The sequence below is a fragment of the Trachypithecus francoisi genome, unplaced genomic scaffold (assembly GCF_009764315.1).
Source record: "Trachypithecus francoisi isolate TF-2019V2 unplaced genomic scaffold, Tfra_2.0 Lachesis_group20, whole genome shotgun sequence".
Classification (NCBI taxonomy): Eukaryota; Metazoa; Chordata; class Mammalia; order Primates; family Cercopithecidae; genus Trachypithecus; species Trachypithecus francoisi.
Window position 1 is genome coordinate 62704290 of NW_022681466.1, and position 14296 is coordinate 62718585.

The window sequence follows — 14296 nt, forward strand, 5'->3', positions numbered from 1 at the left end:
TTATTTGTTGGATAAGTTTATAACATCCCATTCCTTTCATCACGGCTCAATGTATTAGCTAAATACAAACTTATGTATTTATTAAATGGGCAGTGTCCCTCTGGATAATAGTGGACTACTTTGGTTTGATTCAACATAAGCTTTTGTCTTTTCATTGGCAAAGAAGCCACCATCTATTGTGATTCCAACTACTCATTCTAACAGCAAGATGAAATTTTGTAACCAAAGATCACTTTGCCAATAGCATCGAGTTGCTGGCTTTAAGCAAACCTCCCTTTAGTGGGTCTCTACCCAGCCCCACTCTGTGAGGCCCAGAACTTACTTGATGGGTTTGTAGCTAGGGCTTTTACAGAAGACCAGCAGTCCGGCTCCAGAGCCCACCAACAAACCCCCCATCTTCAGGCACCTGATAGCTGACACTCCCTGGGGGGAGAAACAGTGTTAAGAAAAAGGCACCAAAATCTCACAAATTACCACTAAAGAATTTACTCATGTAACCAATAACCACCTGTTCCCCAAAAACCTATGGCAATTAAAAAATTCAAATGTTAATAAAAAAAAAAAGAAAAAGGCTAAATGAAAGATGAATTAAAAAGATGGCCAAAGTCATGCCAGTGCCGCACACATTGCCTGGAGGACGTTCATGAAGGTTCTGCTCACGATGCACCCCCAGGCTGACCAAGGGAATTCAATGCCAACACTGAGCTCACTTGCCAGGAAGTAACCCTCCTGGGCCTGCAGGATGCAAACAGGCTTCACCATCCTTCCTCCCTAAAACCTCCGGTGCATTTTGAATATTTTAAAAATGAACACTTTTACATCCACTCAAATACGGCCAAGAGAAGGTATAAGCATAACCTCAGCAATGCTAGTCTCTCAGCTGCCACTGTTTTCACCAGAACTTAATCCTTACAAATGCAAAGGGACCATATTTAACATCCCAAGAAAGCACAAAAGACTCCTTATTGTTTGGTGACTGTATTATCTGAACTACAACATGGACTACGTAAGAGGGGGAAACATATTTAAAATTTAAAGTGCTTTTCAAAGGTTGGGGTGCCCCCCACTACTCACTCCAAAGAAAAAGTTTGATGATGTATGATGGTTGTTTTATAGCATCCACTGTGAAGTTCTAATTTTAAAATGTGCATGAGCAACATTTTATGTATTTGTTATCATTATTGTTTTCTTGAGACAGAGTCTCCCTCTGTCACTCAGACTGGAGTGCAGTGGCATGATCTCAACTCACTGCAACCTCTGCCTCCTGGGTTCAAGCGATTCTCGTGACTCAGCCACCAGAGTAGCTGGAATTACAGGCAGGCGCCATCATGCCTGGTTAATTTTTGTATTTTCTTTTTTCTTTTCTTTTTTTTTTTTTTTTTTGAATCGGAATCTCGCTCTGTCGCCCAGGCCTGTCTTGGCTCACTGCAAGCTCTGCCTCCCGGGTTCACGCCATTCTCCTGCCTCAGCCTCTCAAGTAGCTGGGACTACAGGCGCCCACCACCATGCCCAGCTAACTTTTTGTATCTTTTTTTTTTTTTTTTTTTTTTTGAGACGGAGTCTCGCTCTGTCACCCAGGCTGGAGTGCTGTGGCCGGATCTCAGCTCACTGCAAGCTCCGCCTCCCGGGTTCACGCCATTCTCCTGCCTCAGCCTCCCGGGTAGCTGGGACTACAGGCGCCGCCACGTCGCCCGGCTAGTTTTTTGTAGTTTTTAGTAGAGACGGGGTTTCACCGCGTTAGCCAGGATGGTCTCGATCCCCTGACCTCGTGATCCACCTGCCTTGGCCTCTCAAAGTGCTGGGATTATAGGTGTGAGCCACTGTGCCCAGCCAATTTTTGTATTTTCAGTAGAGATGGGGTTTCGCCATGTTGGCCAGGCTGGTCTCGAACTCCTCACCTGAAGGGATCCTCCTGCCTCAGCCTCCCAAAGTGATGGGATTACAGGCATGAGCCACCACACTCGGCCACAACATTCGATTTTAAAACGTTCAATATAGCTAGTGACTGTATAGGTTTGTGTCTTAATGAATTTTGAATATTATAAAACAAATATCATGCTCTTTCAAGTTACTTTAAACTGAATTTAGCCTGTTGTGGCTCAAAAGACATTTTGTGACTGAGAAGAGAAACCAAGGCTCGAGAATGTGAAGGCGAGGACCAGAATTATATGCTCCCCAGCTTCCACTCCTCACCCCTAACTTCCATAGTGCCTCAGCAGGACAACAGGATGAAGGCTCAGCCTATGAGGGAACAACCTGGAGTGAATCTTTGTAGCATTTATTTGGGGACTTGGGGATGCAAGCGGTAAAGAGTTCAACAGAGCCTTGAAGCTACATATGTGTGATTTCTAAATAAACTTTTTAAAACTACAGCTGATGTCATTCAAGTGCACGGGTTCTGGAGCCAGTCGGCCTGGGTTGAAATCTCAGCTCTACTACTTGCAAGCCAGGAGATCTCCAATGGTATGAACCTCAGTTTTCCTATCTGTAAAGCAGGGATGAAAATGGTACCTATCTCATTAGGTGTTTATGAGGATCGAATGAGATCAGGTAAGGAAGGGGTTTTGCACCATGTCTGACACAGCAGCATTTATTGACACATCTTTTTTTTTTTTTTTTTTTTTTGAGACGGAGTCTCGCTCTGTCGCCCCGGCTGGAGTGCAGTGGCCGGATCTCAGTTCACTGCAAGCTCCGCCTCCCGGGTTCCCGCCATTCTCCTGCCTCAGCCTCCGGAGTAGCTGGGATTACAGGCGCCCGCCACCGCGCCCGGCTAGTTTTTTGTATTTTTTTAGTAGAGACGGGGTTTCACTGTGTTAGCCAGGATGGTCTCGATCTCCTGACCTCGTGATCCGCCCGTCTCGGCCTCCCAAAGTGCTGGGATTACAGGCTTGAGCCACCGCGCCCGGCCGACACATCATTTTTTTTTGTTTGCACGTTTGTGTGTGTGTGTGTGTGTGTGTGTGTGTACTTTGGAGACGGGGTCTCTACCACCCAGGCTGGAGTGCAGTGACACAACCACAGCTTACTGTAACCACGAACTCCTGGGATGAAGCAATTCTCCTGCCTTAGCCTCCCCAGTAGCCAGAACTATAGATGTATGCTACCATGACGGCTAATTTTTTTTTTTTTTTAAGAAGACAATAAGTGTGTTTATATTATATTCACATGAATACAAATATATACAAGTATTTGTATTTTGCATTTCTCAGTAGTAATTTTTTAGTGTTAATTTACAGCTTTTTTTAAATTTTTTATTTTTATTTTTATTTTTATTTTTTTATTTTTTATTATACTTTAAGTTCTAGGGTACATGTGCATAACGTTTATATCATGTATAACTCCCCAATGCAATCCCTCCCTCCTCCCCCCTCCCCATGATAGGCCCCAGTGTGTGATGTTCCCCTTCCCGAGTCCAAGTGATCTCATTGTTCAGTTCCCACCTATGAGTGAGAACATGCGGTGTTTGGTTTTCTGTTCTTGTGATAGTTTGCTAAGAATGATGGTTTCCAGCTGCATCCATGTCCCTACAAAGGACGGCTAATTTTTAAAAACTTTTCGTGAGATAGGGTCTTTCTATGCTGCCCAGGCTGGCCTCAAACTCCAGCCTCAAGTGATCCTCCTGCCTTGGCCTCCCAGAGCACTAAGATTACAGGCATGAGCCACCTTGCCTGGCCTACTTTTGTTTTTACTAGGCTATTTTTTTTTAGAGCAGTTTTAGGTTCACAGCAAAATTAAACAGAAGATACAAGTATTCGAGGTTTCCCCAATACTTCTTTACCCCACAGTTAAACAGCCTCTCCCATCATCAATATCTTCCAGCAGAGTAGATACGTGACAGCTAATAAACCTGCATGGACACATCATTATCACCCACAACCCATTGTGTACATTAGGGTTCCCTCTTGGCACTGCATACTCTCTGGGTTTGGACAAATTAATAGCCACATATATTTACCATTATAGTGTCATACAGAATAGTTTCACCATCCAAAACATCCTCTGTGTTTTACCTATTCACCCTCCCTCCCCACTAACCCATGGCAAGCACTGATTTTTTTTTTTTTTTTAAGATGGAGTCTCACTCTGTCACCAGGCTGAAGTACAGTGGTGCGATCTCAGCTCAATGCAACCTCCACTTCCCGAGTTCAAGCAATTCTCCTGCCTCAGCCTCCTGAGTAGCTGGGATCATAGGCACACGCCACCACGCCTGGCTAATTTTTGTATTTTTGGTAGAGACGGAGTTTTACCATGTTGGCCAGGATGGTCTCGATCTCTTGACCTCGTGATCCACCCACCTCGGCCTCCCAAAGTGTTGGGATTACAGGCATCAGCCACCGTGCCTATCCTGATCTTTTCATTGTCTCCTTAATTTTGCCTTTTCCAGAATGTCATATAGTTAGAATCAAATGGTGTGTAGTCTTTTCAGACCGGCATCTTTCACTCAGTAATGTGCATCTCAGTTTCCTTCTTTTCCTATAAAGTCTTTTCCTGACTTTATAGCTCATTTCTTTTTAGTACTGATTGATATTCCAATGTTTGGATGTATCACCATTTATGTATCCCTTTACTTACTGAAGGACATCTTGGTTGCTTCCAAGTTTTGGCAACCATGGATAAAGCTTCTATAAACGTCTGTGTGCAGGTTCTTGTGTGAACGTAAGTTTTTAACTCCTTTGGGTAAATAGCAAGGAGTGCAATTGCTGGATTACATGGTAAGAGTATGTTTAATTCTGCAAGAAACCACCGAACTATCTTCCACAGTGGCCATACTATTTTGCATTCCCATCAGCAATGAACAATAGTACTTATTGCTTTCCGTCTCTGTCAATATTAGGTGTTGTGAGTGTTCTGGATTTTGGCCATTTGAAAAGGTATGTAGTGGTGTCTCACTGCTGTTTTAATGACATTTCCCGGCTGATATAAGATGTAGAGTATCTTTCCATATGCCTACTTACCATCTGTATATCTTCTTTCTTTTTTTGAGACAGAGTCTTGCTCTGTCCCACAGGCTGGAGTGCAGTGGCGCCATCTCGGCTCACTGCAACCTCCACCTCCCGGGTTCAAGTGATTCTCCTGCCTCAGCCTCCCTAGTAGCTGGGATTGCAGGCTCGCACCACCACACTCAGCTAATTTTTGTGTTTTCAGTAGAGACGGGTTTCACCACGTTGACCCCGCTGGTCTTAAACTCCTGACCTCAAGTGATCCGCCCACCTCTGCCTCCCAAAGTGCTGAGATTACAGGAGTGAGCTGCCACCGTGCCCAGCCACCATCTGTATATCTTCTTTAGGTAAGGTGGCAGTTGAGGTCTTTGGCTCATTTCTTATTGTTCAGTTTTAAAAGTTCTCTGTATAGGCTGGGCGTGGTGGCTCACGCCTGTGATCCCAGCACTTTGGGAGGCTGAGGCGGGTGGATCACGAGGTCTGGAGATTGAGATCATCCTGGCTAACACGGTGAAACCCTGTCTCTACGAAAAAAAAAAAAAAAAAAAAATTAGCCAGACACGGTGGCAGGCACCTGTAGTCCCAGCTACTCGGGAGGCTGAGGAAGGAGCATGGCCTGAACCCGGGAGGTGGAGCTTGTAGTGAGCCGAGATCACCCCACTGTACTCCAGCCTGGGCGACAGAGTGAGACTGCGTCTCAAAAAAAGGAAAAAAATAAAAGGTTATCTGTATATTTTGGGTAACAGTCCTTATTCAGGTATGTCTTTTGCCAATACTTTCTCTCACTCCGTATCTTTATTTTTCATTCTCTTGACAGTGCCTTTCATCCAGAAGAATTTTTGATTTTAAGAAAGTCCAGCTTTTCAATTCTTTCTTTCATGGGCCATGTCTTTGGTATTATAGTTAAAAGTTATCATCAAACCTTAGGTCTTCTGGATTTTATCTTTCAGGAGTTTTAGTGTTTTGTATTTTAGGTCTATAATCCATTTTGAGTTAATTTTTGTGAAAGGTATAAGGTCTGTATCTAGGCTTTTTAAAATTTTTTTTTTTTGTTTTCCAGTTGTTGAGCAGTATTTATTAAAAAGACTATCTTTTTTCCGTTGTATTTGCTTTGCTCCTTTACCAAAGATCAGTTGATGATATTTATGTGAATTCCTTTTTGGGCTCTCTATTCTGTCCCATTGATCCATTTATTTATTCTTTCACCAACACTACACTGTCTTAATTACTGTAGTTTTCTGGCAAGTCTTGAAATCTGGTAGTGTCACTCCTCCAACTGTGTTCTTCTTCAATACTGTGCTTTCTTTTTTAAAAAATTATACTTTAAGTTCTGGGATACATGTGCAGAACATGCAGGTTTGTGACATAGGTATACACGTGCCATGGTGGTTTGCTGCACCCATCAACCCGTCATCTACATTAGGTATCAATAGTGTGCTTTCTGCTCTGAGGCTTTTGCCCCTTTGTGTAAACTGTAGAATCAGTTTGTCTATAGCCACAAAATAACTTGCTGGGATGTTTATTGGGATTACATTAAATCTATAGTTCAAATTAAGAACTCATATCTCGACAATATTGAGTCTTCCTATCCACGAACATGAAATATCTACTTAGGGCCAGGTGCAGTGGCTCACACCTGTAATCCCAGCATTTTGAGACGCCGAGGCAGGCAGATCACAAGCTCAGGAGATCGAGACCATCCTGGCTAACACGGTGAAACTCCATCTCTACTACAAATACAAAACATTAGCCGGGCGTGGTGGTGGGTGCCTGTAGTCCCAGCTACTCGGGAGGCTGAGGCAGGAGAATGGCATGAACCCGGGAGGCAGAGCTTGCAGTGAGCTGAGATGGCGCCACTGCACTCCAGCCTGGGCGACAGAGCGAGACTCTGTTCCAAAAAAAAAAAAAGAAAGAAAGAAAAAGAAAAGAAGAAATATATATTTAGTTCTTACTTGATTTATTTTGTCACAGTTTTATAGTTTTCCTCACACAGATCTTATACAGCATGTACTTTTATTATCATTATCATCATCATCTTCGTTTTAGTACTCTATGCCTAATAGGCCAATTTTAGTTTAAGGGTTTTTTTTTTTTCGTTTTCTTTTTTTTGTTTGAGACAGGATCTCACTCTGTTGCCCAGGCTGGAGTGCAGTGACATGATCTTGGTTACTGCAGCCTCCACCTCCCAGACTCAAGTGATTCGCCTGCCTCAGCCTTCCAAGTAGCTGGGATTACAGGCACACGCCACCATACCTGGCTAATTTTTGTATTTTTAGTAGAGACGGGGTTTCACCATGTTGGCAAGGCTGGTCTTGAACTCCTGACCTCAAGCGTTCTGCCCATTTCGGCCTCCCAAAATGCTGGGATTACAGGCGTGAGCCACCGCATCTAGCCAACAGGTCAGTTTTTTTTTTTTTTTTTTTTTGAGACGGAGTCTTGCTCTGTCGCCCAGGCTGGAGTGCAGTGGCCGGATCTCAGCTCACTGCAAGCTCCGCCTCCCGGGTTCACGCTATTCTCCTGCCTCAGCCTCCGGAGTAGCTGGGACTACAGGCGCCCGCCACCTCGCCCGGCTAGTTTTTTTGTGTTTTTTAGTAGAGGCGGGGTTTCACCGTGTTAGCCAGGATGATCTGGATCTCCTGACCTCGTGATCCGCCCGTCTCGGCCTCCCAAAGTGCTGGGATTACAGGCTTGAGCCACCGCGCCCGGCATAACAGGTCAGTTTTAAACCTTTCCAATTATTTGCCTTTCTAACCATAAAGAAATTTTTATTTATTTATTTGAGACAGGGTCTCACTCTGTCACACAGGTTAGAGTGCAGTGGCTTAATCTCAGCTCACCACATCCTCTGCCCCAGCCTCCTGAGTAGCTGGGACTACAGGCATGCTCCACCATGCCCAGCTAATTATCACATTTTTTGTAGAGAGGGGGTTTCACCATGTCACCCAGGCTGGACTTGAACTCCTGGACTCAAGCAGTCTGCCCACCTCGACCTCCCAGAGTACTGGGATTACAGGTGTGAGCCACCGGCCTGGCCTGAACAAATATTTAAGCAGAGTTTCAAAGTGGGTAAGATCACTTGATATTGAAACCAAACATCTTCAATGACACCTCTTATCCCTTCATCCCACAGGAATTATTTTCTTTTCACCCATGGAAAAGGTGTCTTGGAACCATTGCCCTGTGGAGTTGACCATCAGACCTGCATGGTTAAGAATTTCAGCCTCCACAGGTGACTTAAGTGCCAAAGGTTTGAGAAACTCTAAGACAGCCAGCATCTTTGCTAGAGAGATATTTAGTTCCCAAGTGCTAGGAAAACAAAACAAAACAAAAAATCCAGTAGTTTTCAGGTAGTGTTATATGGAGCCCTTTGGTGGCATCTCAGGAGTTGGAACTCGCAGGCCTCTAAGACTTGCTCTGCTTAACCTGATGTGCTTTGTTTTTATTTGGTTAATATATTAGAATTCCTATCCTATATGAACAGACAATTTGCAAAAGAAGACATTTATGCGGCCAAAAAACATATGAAAAAAAGCTCATCATCCATCACTGGTCATTAGAGAAATGCAAATCCAAACCACAGTGAGATACTATCTCACACCAGTTAGAATGGCGATTGTTAAAAAGTCGGGAAACAACAGATACTGGAGAGGATGTGGAGAAATAGGAACACTTTTACACTGTTGGTGGGAGTGTAAATTAGTCCAACCATTGTGGAAGACGGTGTGGTGATTCCTCAAAGATCTAGAACCAGAAATACCATTTGACCCAGGAATCCTATTACTAGGTATATACCCAAAGGATTATAAATCATTCTACATGCACAGGTATGTTTATTGTGGCACTACTCACAATAGCAAAGACTTGGAACCAACCCAAATGCCCATCAATGATAGACTGGATAGAAAGAAAAAAATATGGCACATATACACCATGGACTACTATGCAGCCATAAAAAAGGATAAGTTCATGTCCTTTGCAGGGACATGGATGAAGCTGGAAACCATCATTCTCAGCAAACTATCACAGGAACAGAAAACCAAACACCGCATGTTCTCACTCATAAGTGGGAGCTGAACAACGAGAACACATGGACACAGGGAGGGGAACATCACATACTGGGGCCTGTCAGGGGTTGGGGGCTAGAAGAGGGATAGCATTAGGAGAAATACCTAATGTAGACGACGGGTTGGTGGGTGCAGCAAACCACCATGGCACATGTATACTTACATAACAAACCTGCATGTTCTGTACATGTATCCCAGAACTTAAAGTATAATAATAAAAAACAATTCCTATCCTAAAAAGAATTAGAAAAAAACACACTTGAAAAGCTACACTTCAATCTCTTGTAGAATTATTTCTTAACTCTTCTCTACTTATATTATTATGTTTTTCCCTCTTTTTATGCATCTCCTTGAATGCTTGAATATTAAATGATTATATGACTAAGAAAACTCTGACATTTTCCCAGGAACACAGTGCAGTATTTCAAAGTTTCTTGAAAATATCTGCTACATGGAAAAGTATCTAAGCTTAGTTAGAACCATCTGTTCTGTTATCAGAAATGAGATAGGCAGGTGCAGAACCTGGTACAAGCTTTCAAATTCAAAGTTTAGTAGAAACAGCCCTAGCAAGTTTCTGGGCTGCTGGAAATAGCAGCACTTATTATATAAAATGATCCTTTGATGGTAGCTTTTTATTTTGGTGTAAATATCAAAGTCTCTAACTGTCCTTTTAACTAGAATTGCGAGGAATTCTGTAAATATAAACAGTTGACTATTTATAGGTCTTTTTCGCGACTTATAATGTCAGTTGAAGCTAAAATCTAAGATCTAGTTAGTAGAGTAGACAAAAATTTTTATATAGTTTTATAGATCAAAGAGCACACTTATGTATGGCAACGGGGCTGGAACCAATGCGGTTTAAAATCACAAAGCAATGGGCCCTATGCTTTGAAGAGGTGAACATAAATGCGGTTCTGATTCCCTAATTCAGGACACCTAGAAATATCTTTACCCTGAATAAAAACCAGGGATGAGGGCATAGAGAACTGGCCAATGTACTTGCAAACTGAGATGTGGCTTTGGGTCCATCACTGACTTTTTATGTTTTCCCACAAACTCTTTCTTCATTAAGAAAGTGTGTGCTTTGGCCGGGTGCGGTGACTCACATCTCTAATCCCAGCACTTTGAGAGACCAAGGTGGGCGGATCACCTGAGGTCAGGAGTTCAAGACCAGCCTGGGCAACATGATGAAACCCTGTCTCTACTGAAAAATACAAAAATTAGTGGGGCATGGTGGTGCACGCCTGTAGTCCCAGTTACTTGAGAGGCTGAGGCAGGACAATCGCTTGAACCCGGGAGGCGGAAGTTGCAGTGAGCCAAGATCATGCCACTGTAATCCAGCCTGGGCGACAGAACAAGACTCTGTCTCAAAAAAAAAAAAAAAAAAAAAGGTACATACTGCTAGTGAAGGGAGAGAAATGGCAGGTACATACTGCTAGTGAAGGGAGGGAAATGGCAGGTACATACTGCTAGTGAAGGGAGAGAAATGGTAGGCAGTAGATGGTCTCTACTCACCAAACTGAATTTGTCCTTCGCAGGCCCTGCATCTGTCAGCAGTTTAGTCCTGGGGTTCATTTTTAGAATATCTCCACTCGTGGTGCCAAGGTAGAAAAAGCTATCATCGTCGGCCATCTGAGGAAGCAAGAAAAAGAAATCTTGGCCAGGCTCGGTGGCGCACACCTGTAATCCCAGCACTTTGGGAGGCCGAGGCGGGCAGATCACCTGAGCTCAGGAGTTCAAGACCAGCCTGACCAACATGGAGAAACCCCGTCTCTACTAAAAGTACAAAATTAGCTGGGCGTAGTGGCGCATTCCTGTAATCCCAGCTACTCGGGAGGTTGAGGCAGAAGAATCACTTGAACCCGGGAGGCGGAGGTTGCGGTGAGCAGAGATTGGGCCACTGCATTCCAGCCTGGGCGACAAGAGCAAAACTCTGTCTCAGGAAAAATAAATAAATAAATAAATCTCGAAGACCCGGATGTCCTCAGTGATGCCCATGAACCCCTGCTCAGGAATGGGATGAGGTTCCTCTGGTACCCCAGGAAGACTTGCAAAGGTGCTCAGGGCTGCTTCTATTTCCTCAGGCTCAAAGATGGGTCAGAACCGCTGAGGGGAGCAGGGTTAGGGCTACACATAGGATGGGAGGAAATATCCGACTCCAGTTAGCCCGTGCATTTCACCTGAAGTCTGTCTGGGTCTGATGTTAACAGGCATCCTCTGTCAGTTCAGACTTTTGAGACATCTTTTAAGGGCTCCTAGGATAAAGGTGTGCTCCTCCAAAACTTTGCTTTATCTCATATTTTCCAAAGTCTAGATTCATAAAATGACTATGCATTAAACAAGAGGAATCAGTCCATGGAGAATGAAGTTATACAGGCTGAGTATCCTTAATCCAAAAATCTAAAATCCGAAATGCTCCAAAATCGGAAATGTTTGAGTGCTGATGTGACACTCCAAGGAAATGCTCATTGGCACATCTCAGATTCTGAATTTTCAGATTAGAGGTGCTGAACTGATAAGTGTAGTGCAGATACTCCAAAATCTGAAAACAATCCAAAATTCAAAACACTTCTGGCTATAAGCATATCAGATAAGGAATACACAACCTGAATATATAAATCCACATTTAAAATATATTAATAATTTCTCTGTATGGAAGAGATTGCATTTCAACCATGGATTTCATGGTCAGAAACTGTATTTTCAGTAGCAGAAATAGCATCAGTGACATAGGAATGTGCTGTGGGCTTCGAGTGCTGCGGGCTACAGTGCTTTCGTCCAGGTGAGGCAGGCTTTGGGTGTTTAATGACAGCCTAGATTCCAGTAAAACAAGGTTTACCTGTGCTGTGTCTAGGTGACTCTTCCCTGACTCCTAAAGGGAGTGGCAGAGGTGAACTTTTTCTTCTTTTTGAAACAGAGTGTCACTCTGTTGCCCAGGCTGGAGCGCAGTGGCGTGATCCCAGCTCACCTCAACTTCTGCCTCCTGGGTTCAAGCAATTCTCTTGCCTCAACCTCCTGAGTAGCTGGGATTGCAGGCACCCACCACCACATCTGGCTAATTTTTTTTATTTTTAGAAGAGACAAGGTTTCACCATGTTGGCCAGGAGACAGAGTTTGGCTCTTGTTGCCTAGGCTGGAGTGCAGTGGCGCAATCTTGGCTCACCGCAACCTCCGCCTCCCAGGTTCAAGCAATTCTCCTGCCTCAGCCTCCCGAGTAGCTGGGATTATAGGAATGCGCCACGATGCCCAGCTAATTTTGTATTTTTAGCAGAGACAAGGTTTCTCCATGTTGGTCAGGCTGGTCTTGAACTCCTGAGCTCAGGTGATCCGCCCGCCTCGGCCTCCCAAAGTGCTGGGATTACAGGTGTGAGGCACCGCGCCCGGCCAAGGTGAGCTTCTTCAATCAACACCCACTATGTCTACTCCCCACCTTCCTATCCCCAGCCCCATGAACACACACACAAACACCTTGGTCAGTACTGCTAACAGGAATGTGTGCTAATTGTTACTTAATACTTGATTAATACTTACTCCAATACTCATGACTATTCTTTTCATCTGTCCTGTTTGGCACTCAGTTGGCCAGATTTTTCTATTTGGAAGATCCAGTTCCCATACTCGAATTGTCCCACTATAAAAAAAAAAAAAAAAAGTCACAATCAAATGGACACCCATTGAATAATCACTTCATCCCTGAAACTGAAGGGAAGAGATCTAAACATTTTCGAGGCTTCGTTAGGGCCTAGTGCACTATGAAAGATCTTTTATTTGATCCTCATAACAACACCATGAGGCAGGTTTTGTGATCCTCCCTCCCAAATGAGAAAGTGCGGAGCTCGAACACAGCAGAGCAGGAATTCACACCCATCTCCCTCTCACTCTGAAGTGCACACTCCCCACTCTACGGAAAACAAACACACATGTAAGCATGAGAACAAGGGTAGAGCAAATCAGAGCTTCTTAAATTTCTTCCTCTTTGTTCTTTTCTTTTCTTTTCTTTTTTTGTTTTAGACAGAGCCTCGCTCTATCGCCAGGCTGGAGTGCAGTGGTGCTATCTCGGCTCACTGCAACCTCCATCTCCCAGGTTCAAGCCATTCTCCTGCCTCAGCCTCCTGAGTAGCTGGAACTACAGGTGCCCGCCACCATGGCCGGCTGATTTTTGTATTTTTAGTAGAGACAGGGTTTCACCATGTTGGCCAGAATGATCTCAATCTGTTGACCTCATGATCTGCCCGCTTCGGCCTCCCAAAGTGCTGGGATTACAGGCATAAGCTACCACGCCTGGCCTTCTTTTCTTTCTTTCTAATTGACAAGTAAAAATAATATATATTTATGGTGTACGTCATGAGGTTTATATACATATACACATTGTAGAATAGCAAAATCAAGCTATTGAACATATGCCTTACCTTGTATAATTACCCTTTTTTTTTTGGTGGTGAGAATACTTAAAATTAATTCTGTTAGGAATTTTCAAGTATACAATATATTATGAACTATACTCACCATGATGTCCACAACCTGTGTCCATCAAAAGATGGATGGACTTTAAAAATGTGGTATATGTACACGATGAAAAGAAATTCTGTCATTTGTGACAACATGGACAAACCTGATGGACATTATTTTAAGTGAAATAAGCCAAGCACAGGAAAACAAACACTGTGTGACTTTATTCAGCTATGGAGTATAAAAACGCCTAACTCATGAGACAGTAGAATGGTGGTTATCAGAGACTGGGGGTGGGAGAGTAGGGAGATGTTGGTCAAAGGACACCAAATTTCAGTTCAACAGGAGGAGGAGGGCCGGGCACAGTGGCTTACGCCTGTAATCTCAACACTTTGAGAGGCAAACGTGGGTGGATCACCTGAGGTCGGGAGTTCGAGACCAGCCTGGCCAACATGGTGAAACTCTGTCTCTACTAAAAATATAAAAAATTAACCAGGTGTGGTGGTGGGTGCCTGTAATCCCAGCTACTCGGGAGGCTGAAGCAGGAGAATCGCTTGAACCTGGGAGGTGGAGGTTGCAGTGAGCCGAGATGGTGCCATTGCACTCCAGCCAGGGTGACAAGAGCAAAACTCTGTCTCAAAAAAGAAAACAAAGCAAAACAAAAAAACCAGGAGGAGGAGTAAGTTTAAATGTGTTTTTTTTTCGAGATATTGAGTTGCAAAGAAAATTTTAAAGGGAAGACCTGTGGTGTGGAGTCTTGTCTTCAAGGAAAGAGAAATGAGACCAAACGACTAAAAGCTATATCAAATAGGCATCTAACACAGGACTTGATCCATGGTCGGT

General features: G+C 43.8%; 1 protein-coding gene across 1 annotated transcript in view; it reads right to left on the reverse strand.

The window, feature by feature from the left end:
• The window catches only part of CFAP52 (cilia and flagella associated protein 52), a 67568-nt gene that overhangs the window by 30708 nt on the left and 22564 nt on the right, over positions 1-14296 (reverse strand). Inside the window, exons 5-7 of the mRNA XM_033184566.1 lie at positions 12536-12635; positions 10520-10636; positions 323-423 (exon numbers count right to left, since the gene is read on the reverse strand). Of these exons, the coding sequence (XP_033040457.1) occupies positions 323-423; positions 10520-10636; positions 12536-12635 (318 nt within the window). The remainder of the gene's footprint in view (positions 1-322; positions 424-10519; positions 10637-12535; positions 12636-14296) is intronic.